Source organism: Microtus ochrogaster, unplaced genomic scaffold (genome assembly GCF_000317375.1).
Source record: "Microtus ochrogaster isolate Prairie Vole_2 unplaced genomic scaffold, MicOch1.0 UNK38, whole genome shotgun sequence".
Taxonomy (NCBI): Eukaryota; Metazoa; Chordata; class Mammalia; order Rodentia; family Cricetidae; genus Microtus; species Microtus ochrogaster.
In genome coordinates this window covers 3,157,085-3,166,701 of record NW_004949136.1, presented here as the reverse complement: position 1 = coordinate 3,166,701, position 9,617 = coordinate 3,157,085, and the positions used below count along the sequence as shown (strand labels likewise).

The following is a 9,617-nucleotide window of genomic DNA, read 5'->3' as shown; positions in this document are numbered from 1 at the left end:
AGGTACACTCTTTGAGAGACCCACACACACTGCTCCCGTCGTCAAGACTCAGGCAGAAGCATCAAGCACTTTCTGGTCCATTCAGAGGCCTGAGGTCTGTGGAACGAAGCCAACACCCACTGCCAAGATTCCCGGCAAGCGGGTGGGGGACGGCCGCCGCACATAGCTCTTACTTGTTCCTGCAACAAGCTGCTCGGGCTCAGCTGTATGCTTCCTTTTTTAGGCAAAGCCAAACTCAGGCACAGTCCTCAAGGCCCCCACAGCGTCTCACCTGCCAGAAACGGAGGAAGGAAAACCATTGAATCCCATCCGTCCTCCCTGCTGAGCATCCTCTTGCTGAGAGTGGGAAGGGAGGGGACATCCTGCCAGACACCCCCCCCCCCCATCATGTGTGCCTCCATCCTGAACACTATCGTTACTCCACAGCGAAGAGTCTCAGGAGGGCACCAGACGTGCAGCCCCCTCCCCTGCCCCCATCCCTCCCCCCACTGGTTTTTTGATACATGGTTTCTCTGTGTAACAGTCTTTACTGTCTGGAACTAGCTCTTGTAGACCAGGCTGGCAAGAAGCCTTCTCTAAGGGCTCAGTATCCTGTGGAGAACCACACTTTGGTCTGAGTTTTGGTATTGACTGCAGGGCCCAGCTCTGGATCATCAGTGGGTCTCTGGTCCCGCTGGGGTCTGGCTAGGGCGTAGCCAGTATATAGGGAAGCAATAGGCCTTTATGGTCACACTGGATAGCTTCTGACTGTCTGGCTTATGTATTTTCCTCCAAGAATTCGGGTGAGAGTGCTGACAATGCGGGGCTTTTCATTCTTTAAGAAGCTTCTTAAATCCTCTTGAAACAGTGTCTCTACTGGTCAGTCTTCGGAGAAACCCGGCTGCTCACCCAGCTGGGTCCTTGTTGGTTGAGGGGAGGTTGCTTCTTTGTATAGCCCCACTTCTAAGGCTCTCTTGGTTCTGACTTCAGGCGTTTTGCAGATCAGAAGCTGTGAGGAACTCTAAGGGGAGAGGAGAGAGGTGAAGAATATGGACGACACATTATCACAGCATACAGAAGAGAGATGGGAATGTTAGCGCATGCCCACATGTATGTTTTTTTGTGGCTGTTGCTTGTCACCGCAAGTCTGGGACCGCTGGGGCACGCACCGCTGTGCAGTCCGTGCAGATTGGTCTTTGAGCGCGCGCGACAGAGTGCACGCGCCTCCCACTCGGGGGCGTGGCCAAGGGAGTGGGTGTGGCTTCTAAGAGGTGGGTGGGCCTGCCTTGCTTGCGGTAGGAGGGCAAGTTAGCTGCCAGCTGCGGTCAAGAGCCCGCCACTCCAAGCGCGATGCTGTTCTGGACTGCGCTCAGCCTGGCTTTGAGTTTGCGGCTGGCACTCTCGCGGAGCGGCGTGGAGAGCAGTAAGTGTGGTGGGACCCGGATTCCAATTCCTGACAAACCCATCGGCCGCTGCCCACGCGGGTCATGACTGTCCAGGTGCAGCAGCGGGACAAGTGGGCGGAAAGGCCGGGGAAGAGGGTGGGGCACATGGCAGCACCTCAACCACCTGCGGTGGGCGCTCCCAGGCGCTCGGTGACTCAACTGAGCCGGTGCTGGACACAGAGCGCGGAGGCCACGGGCTGCCCCGCCCCGCCCCGCCCCTCAGGCCTGGATAGTGGAGAAAGATGTTTGAGAGGCACTCCCTGCCTCAGTTTCCTTACCTTTGAAAAGTTTCTCACGAGAAAGGGGGTAAGAAGATTGGAATGGCCCCACAAGGAGGGGGAATCCCCAAAGCCAGGGCTGGAGCCCTGAGAGCCCCTGCCTACTTGAGACTTAGTGATGGAAGGTCTCATCAGTACTTTCAGTACTGATCAGTGTCTACCGGACTGAAAGAAAAAGGGATAAAAGGGGAGGCTCACTAGATAATGGTTGGTCCCTCAGGCTGTTTCGGAGAGGAATATCCTGCTTTCTTGGCACAAATGAAACAGAATGGGGGACAGAGGAGGGGAGGTGTCATCTGTTACTGGGGTGACGATTTCGACCTGGCCTTCAGATGGGTGGGAAGGGCTGGCTGTGCACTGTTTCATCTTCCCCATCCCTTCACTTTTGCTTGCCCATCCTGCCTTGTTGTCTCTGTTGCTGGGCAAGCTCAGAGCCCATTGCTTTACCTGGAAACTGACTACCTAGCTTTAACTCCACCCTGGAGGTAGCCCTTCTGAAAACAGCCTAATAGCCACAATGCATGTGGCTCAGGGCCCCGCAGGAGACCTAGGCCTGAACCCTCGGCAACACCTGCACGCAGGGTCTACTGGGGAGAGTGTCAGCGCCCACATAAGGAACATGAGGGCAGCCCACGGTGCCCTAGGTACACAGCCATTGTACAGCCGGGAGCTATTGTTGGCTTATAGCACCATTCTGGGGGTTCTACTACCAGTATCTTTGGGCAGAGGCAATCATATGCTTAGGGAAAGTTCAGGCCTTTGAAGGGGGCTCTGCCCTGGGCATGGGGCTGTCTGCGGGGGGGGCTACCACCTAGACTGAACCCTTTGTCTTTTCCTTCAGGTGCCACAGCGTCAGCCCCCCAGGGGGACCTGCTGTTCCTGCTGGACAGCTCAGCCAGCGTGTCACACTATGAATTCTCCAGAGTTCGGGAATTCGTGGGGCAGCTGGTGTCTGCAATGCCTTTTGGCCCCGGGGCTGTGCGTGCTAGCCTGGTGCATGTGGGCAGTCGGCCGCACACAGAGTTTACTTTCGACCAGTACAGCTCAGGCCAGGCTGTACAGGATGCCGTACGTGTGGCATCCCAACGTATGGGTGACACCAATACAGGCTTGGCACTGGCTTATGCCAAAGAGCAACTGTTTGCCGAAGCAGCAGGTGCCCGGCTAGGGGTTCCCAAGGTCCTGGTGTGGGTGACCGATGGAGGCTCCAGTGATCCCGTGGGGCCCCCTATGCAGGATCTCAAGGACCTGGGTGTCACCGTCTTCATCGTCAGCACTGGCCGGGGCAACCTGTTGGAGCTGTCGGCGGCTGCCTCAGCTCCTGCTGAGAAGCACCTACACTTTGTGGATGTGGATGACCTTCATATCATCGCTCCAGAACTTCGGAGCTCCATCACTGGTAGGTGGGGAGAGCCAGGGCCTCCCTGGCTGACAGCTGGCTGCAGACTTCAGGGGAAACTCATGAGCCAGATGCCCTTGTAGATGCAGCAGTGGGGAGGTGACCCACATGTTTTCTGCACACTGTCCAGGAACATAGTCCTTCTGGGTGCCTTCATGTACCCTGTCACCTGGGCTATAAAGAGACTGTGGCAGGTCGGAGTCACCACTTCAAGATGTGACTTCCTGGCATGTATAAGACCAATAAACTGAGGGCTACTTTGGGTGGGGGTGTGTGTGGATAAGAGGTCCAAGGCTTCCCCAGATCTCTCTGACATGATGTGCCTGTGTGTGTGTGTGTGTGTGTGTGTGTGTGTGTGTGTGTGTAGGACCAAGTGGCTTGCCAGGCCCACCATTCCCGGAGAAAGGAGAGTCAAGTAGTCAGGGATTGTGTTTATTGTAGGAACTGCTGGGGAAGCCAGAACAGGGAAGACACTGTAGGAGCTTAGCACCAGCTTTCTTCTGGACCTCATACATCTGACCTCCCAAAGAGAAGGGGGAGAGACTAAGGGGCTGCTGGCTGGCTTAGCTGTCATAGGCACTGAAAAATGCTATCACTCCAAGGTAGCCCTCTTACCAAGTCTCTTTCTGTGGGTTAACCAGGGTTAATCATCTACACTGAACAGGAATGGGTTTATCTGTGGGTTGGAAAAGGGTGAAAGGTCTGCTGCTTCAAGAGATTCCCCAGCGACATCACCTGGTAACCCCTGGGCCAAGAGGCCCAGATGAACCTGGAGAGGGCAGGAGGAGAAAAGGCTGACATCAGAGATAAGTATTAGGGTGGGGAACCTGTAGCTGAGGTCAGAATCTGAGTGGGAGGCTGAACAGGAAAGTGGGTGCCCAGCTGACCAAACTTAGCACCCAGCATCAGCAAGGAAGAAATCCAGGATCTAGATGGGTTTACCCAGCCTTACCTGCATACTGGTCAGACGGCTGACAATGTTTGTTGTCATGAGCCCTGAAGCTCGTTCTGGGGTCCCCCTTTCCACTCTCTTATAGAGGAAGGGTCCCACCCTCTCTCTAACCTTAGGTCTGGCTGCTCCTGGGGTTATCACATTTCCACTGTTCCTGGGCCACTAACATGTAGTCTCACATCTCCTGACTGCAGGCTCTGATCTGTTTCCCTCCTGCACAGCTGTTTAGAATATGATTCACAACAGATTTGTGCTGAGCACTCAGCTTGGGGGACAGGTCCTCTGATGTGGGATGTCCTTCTGTATATGTGTTGCTTTATTGGTTGATGAATAAAGCTGCTTCAGCCAATGGCAGAAAATCTGAACAGACATATAGGGAGACAGTAGGCAGAGTCGGGGAGATACCATGTAGCTGCCAAAGGTGACAGATGCCGGATGTTAGGCCGCAGCCTAATGGCGATATATAGATGAATAGATATGGGTTAATTCAAGATATAAGAGCTAGCAAAGAATACGACCAAGCTATTGGCCAAATAATATTGTAAATATAATTTTTGTGTGATTATTTGGGTCTGAGCAGCTGGGAAATGAACAAGCAGTCTCTGCCTACAAATGGTGCCCAATGTTGGGCACCAGAAACTATATTAGCTCAGGCTTCTTATTAACTAACTCTTACATCTTAAATTAACCCATTTCTATTAACCTGTGTATCACCACAAGGCTGTGGCTTACCAGTAAAGGTTCCAGGGTGTCTGTCTCCTTCGGCAGCTACATGGTATCTTCCTGACTCTGCCTATCTCTCCCTCTATCTCTGTTCAGATTTCCCACTTGGCTATATTCTGCCCTGTCATAGGCGGAAGCAGCTTTATTCATCAACCAATTAAGCAACACATATACAGAAGGACTTCCCACATCAGTCCTGTGTTCTCAGATAATACTGTAGACCTTGTCACCTTTGAGAGACCTTCATCCAGCTTGTTTTTCTGTGAGGAGTAGCCCCTATATTGTACAGGTCGGGTCTGAAGAGGAAGTAGGCAGGGAAGTTTATGATGTGGCCAGGAGCTGGGAACTGTCCTTCCACAAGCCCAGTTAGAGTTTTACAGCCATTAGCACCTGCGGGTGGTGAATACCCACCTGGCTCCCACTTCTCCTTGGTAGAAGGCCCCACCAGTCTTACCAGGGCCCCAATCTTCGGGTCCCCTCGGGATCAGTGAGAGCCCCACTCTGTGACAAGGAGAACATTTCCTTTCCCTGACCCCAGCACTACACCATCCTTAGATGCGATGCAGCCACAGCAGCTTCGTGCCTCAGAGATTCTGTCCAATGGCTTCCGCCTGTCCTGGCCGCCCCTGTTGACTGAGGACTCTGGTTATTACGTGCTGGAGCTGGTGCCCAGTGACAAACTGTCAGCCGCAAGACGCCAACAGCTGCCAGGGAATGCCACCAGCTGGATCTGGACCGACCTCAATCCAGACACGGATTATGAAGTAGCGCTGCTGCCCGAGTCCAACGTGCACCCTCTGCGGCCCCAGTACGTGAGAGTACGCACGCTGCAAGGTGAAGCTGGGGGATCTCATGGGCGGGCAGGGTAGCATGCGAGGGGCGCCCCTCCAACCAACCACCCTCTTCCTCCGCAGAGGAGGTCGGGCCGGAACGCATCGTCATCTCGCATACCAGACCACGCAGCCTCCGCGTAAGCTGGGCCCCCGCGCTCGGCCCGGACTCCGCTCTCGGCTACCATATCCAGCTCGGGCCTCTGCCATGCGGCTCCCTGCAGCGCGTGGAGGTGCCCGCTGGCCACAACAGCACCACCATCCAAGGCCTGACTCCCGGCACCGTTTACCTGGTGACTGTGACTGCCGCCTTCCGCTCTGGCCGCGAGAGGGCGCTATCCGCTAAGGCTTGTACGGCCTCGGGCGAGCGGACCCGCGCCACGCAGTCGGTGCGGCCGCAAGCCAGACCGCCCGAGCCGTGATCGACCTGCCCCGTCCACCTGAGGGTCCCTCTTCCCTAGCCCAGTGAGGGAGGCGCCGCCGCTGCCGAAGCCGAGGTTTTTCTCGGGGGTGGGATGGGGTGGGGTGGGGGGAGATAGGGTGCCGGTCCTGCCTTTCCCTGGGTAGCTGGGTACCGTCCTCGCCTGACTCCTGGGAACCCTGCGGCGACCCTGGTAGCCGCAGGTGCAATGGCAATCATCTCCGGTTGCCAATGGAATTGAGCACACAGTGGTCTTTCGGCGGCATTTGGCGGGGAGATGGACAGTGTCAGAGGGCAGGTTGAAGACGTAAGACCCAGGACAAGCATGCACGAGAGAAGGGACACAGGGTCTTCTACCTGCGCCAGAGGCCGGGCCCTCTGCTGGTGAGGACGGCACATGGCTTGGAGGAGAGCCCAGGACCATTCGGGTCCTGCTTGTGCCTAGAAAGTGGGTGGAAAGAAAGCCAGGAGAGGCTGGTGCAGGCAGGATTCCCAAAGGCTTCGGAAGGTTCGGGAGGGGACTTTGGGAGGCTGATGATGTTGTCAAGCGGTTTTCACTAGGGTCCTCTGCCAGCCTGGAGGCCAGTACCTGTCAGGGACACTGGCCCTGCCTTCCTGCCCAGGACTTACGCTAGACCCCACTATCAGTGCCTGGGATGCCATCTTTTCTTCGCAGGAATGGGATGAGACCTTGGCATCTAGGATCGTGGGAATAGATCTCCTGCTATGACAGGCTCTAAGGGAGGCTAGTGTAGGGAACTTCACAGGGGCCAGGAACAAACAACATTCCCCAGGATAGGTTCATTCCAAGGGCTCTGCAACAGCTAACCCCAACGTGTCATGCTAGTTGGCTAGCTCCTGTCCTCACCTGCCACCCTAGGGCTTCTGACAGAAGCTAAGGGTGGTTCCCCTCGAGTCCCTACGCAGGCAGAGCCCTTCTTCCCAGAATCATTTGCCCCAACCCAAGCTTACTTCATCTTCCCCACTAACTACCCAAACTCTAAAATACAGTTATAAACTGTGCCTGCAGTCTCATTAAAATGCTTTAATTTTCGAGCCGGGCAGTGGTGGTGCACACCATTAGTCCAAGCACTCGGGAGGCAGAGGCAAGTGGATCTCTGAGTTCAAGGCCAGCCTGGTCTACAGAGCAAGTTCCAGGACAGACGAAACAGAGAAACTCTGTCTTGAAAAGAAAAAAAGTTTTCCACCAAAACTCTCCCCAGCTGTGTGCATGTGTGGGCAGCATGAAAGGTCGGCTGTACAGGGTTTGTTGTGTCTGGAGAGGAAGGGAGGCAGGCATCTTTCAGCCTGGTGTCCCTCTGCGTTCCTGTCATCTGTGTACCAGGACCTCACTTCTGCAGCCCAGGATCTACTGTTGTAGTCCAGAGTAGTTCAAGTTGCTGCTGTTACAACTCAGGACAGGGGGCTTGGCTTAACTGGGCCGTTCCCATTACCACCTGTGGTCTCCTGCCCACCGCCCAGCCCTCCGTTTACATATCCTCCTTGCGCTATGGCTACTCAAGTGAGTCCCAGGAACTAAAAGTATTGAGAGCGGAGGGGGTGGGCTGTGGGTCCCTACGCTGTGTCTGAGCCCCGGCTTTCCTGAGAACTTGATTTACCACCATTTCCCAAGAACCTGAGGGAGCATCGTCGGGCTCACCCTGACATCCGAAGGAGCACTGCCCATGCAGTGGACAAGCAGTCAGGAGAGGCCACAGGGTCTCCTACCTGTGCCAAAGGCCGGGCCCTCTGGTGGTGAGGACTCCACGTGGCTTGGAGGGAGAGCCCAGGATCATTCTGGTCCTGTGTGTGCATAGAAAGCGGAAGGTGGCCGCGTTTGTGATTATGGCTTTAGAGACAGCGCCCTAGCCTGATGGTGGTGGTGGTAGTGGGGATGGGTTCCCTCTCCAGGAAGCCTGTGCACGCACCTAGAGGCTTCACACCCACGTACTTAACCTGAGTGCTGAGAGATTTCTCTGACCTCACTTCTCAGTGCAGGGTCTGAGGCTCTTGGCATTCAGGACAAAGATTCAGGTTGGGCATGTGGGCCCCACAGCCCCCTAAAACACACAAGATCCTCACGCAGTTGGTGTTTCTCATGCTGTCCTCTTGGACACTGCAAGTGTCCTCTTGGACACTTCCTCTTAGCCACTGGAGGAAGCCGTTTCCCTTCCACACTGAGTCCCAGGGCCCGGTTTACACAACACTGAGTAGGTGGCAGGAGAGTACCAGAGGGTCATTTCTTAGTGGTTATGTAGCTTCTGTTGATAGCTAAAACTCATAAGACTCCGAGTGATCGAGCTCACTTACAATATACTTACTCTCCTGGGAAAGTAGAATGGGCAGGAGCCGCATATCTGATAGCCAGAGTCCACTCCCCACAGATCCTCGGCATAAGCTCATGTGGACCTAATGCCAGCACCATCTATTTTCAGGTGGTGGAGGGGAAAGCCTGTGCCCCCCCCCCCCACCTACCACAGAATGTTTCTGCTTGGGTCCCTTGCATACAAGCATCTTTATTTGCGGAACCATATTGACAGCCCCGGCTAACAATTTAGTGGATGAGATTTTCCTGTGAGTTGTTTGCCACACACCCTACCCTCTGTTCCTGTGAGTTGTTTGCCACACACCCTACCCTCTGTTCCTGTGAGTTGTTTGCCACACACCCTACCCTCGGCCCTGTGAGTTGTTTGCCACACACCCTACCCTCTGCCTTGTGCCTCCTCTGCCTCCAGCTCTGTTCTCTCCGTGTCCAGGATGATGAGCAGTGGCTGATGCCACCCAAAACTTAACATACGTGCCAAGAGTGGTTACTCTGTTTCTCAGTAGGTGCCAGGACACCAGAAAGGGCTGTTCTGTGGTTGCTCCTGGTTGAGATCCATGGGAAATGGAGTATCTAGGAGGCTGGTGGGGCGGGACTAAGAATACCTGGATACATGAGGAGACCTCAGGGGGAGGCTGCTGCGAGTGCTGGCACCCACGCACTTGTGCCGCAGAGAAGCTGAAAGTATGAGACACATAAAAGAATATTCTGCGCCGGGCGGTGGTGGCGCACGCCTTTAATCTCAGCACTCGGGAGGCAGAGGCAGACGGATCTCTGGGAATTCGAGGCCAGCCTGGTCTACTAGAGCTAGTTCCAGGACAACCTGGGCTACACAGAGAAACCCTGTCTCAAAAAACAAAACAACAACAAAAACCCAAAGGCAGGGAAAGGTTCCTGCTTTGGCAGCACATACACTAAAATTGGAACAATGTGAAAATTAGCATGACACACATTCTTGAAGCACTCCATATTTTTAAAATTAAAAAAGAAGGGGCTGGAGAGATGGCTTAGAGCTTACAGATGGTTGAGTACCAAGTATGGTGCCCAGCACGCACACTGGGTAGCTCACAATCCAGTGAAATCCAGTCTCTTCCCTCATGAGCGCCTGCACTCATCTGTACACACTCACATACAGCTATGCACACATACACTCGTCCGCGCACACTCACATACAGCTATGCACACATACACTCGTCCGCACACTCACATACAGATATACACACATACACTCATCCGCGCACACTCACATACAGATATACACACACAC

At 54.6% G+C, this 9,617-nt stretch overlaps 1 protein-coding gene across 1 annotated transcript; it reads left to right on the top strand.

Moving 5' to 3' along the window:
* The first annotated feature begins 1,261 nt into the window (after positions 1-1,261).
* Vwa1 (von Willebrand factor A domain containing 1) lies at positions 1,262-7,123 on the top strand. The gene is made up of 4 exons (XM_005368684.2): positions 1,262-1,402; positions 2,544-3,101; positions 5,332-5,610; positions 5,691-7,123. The coding sequence occupies exons 1-4, from the start codon at positions 1,330-1,332 to the stop codon at positions 6,026-6,028; spliced, it is 1,248 nt and encodes a 415-aa protein (XP_005368741.1). The 5' UTR covers positions 1,262-1,329; the 3' UTR covers positions 6,029-7,123.
* Positions 7,124-9,617: the final 2,494 nt, after the last annotated feature.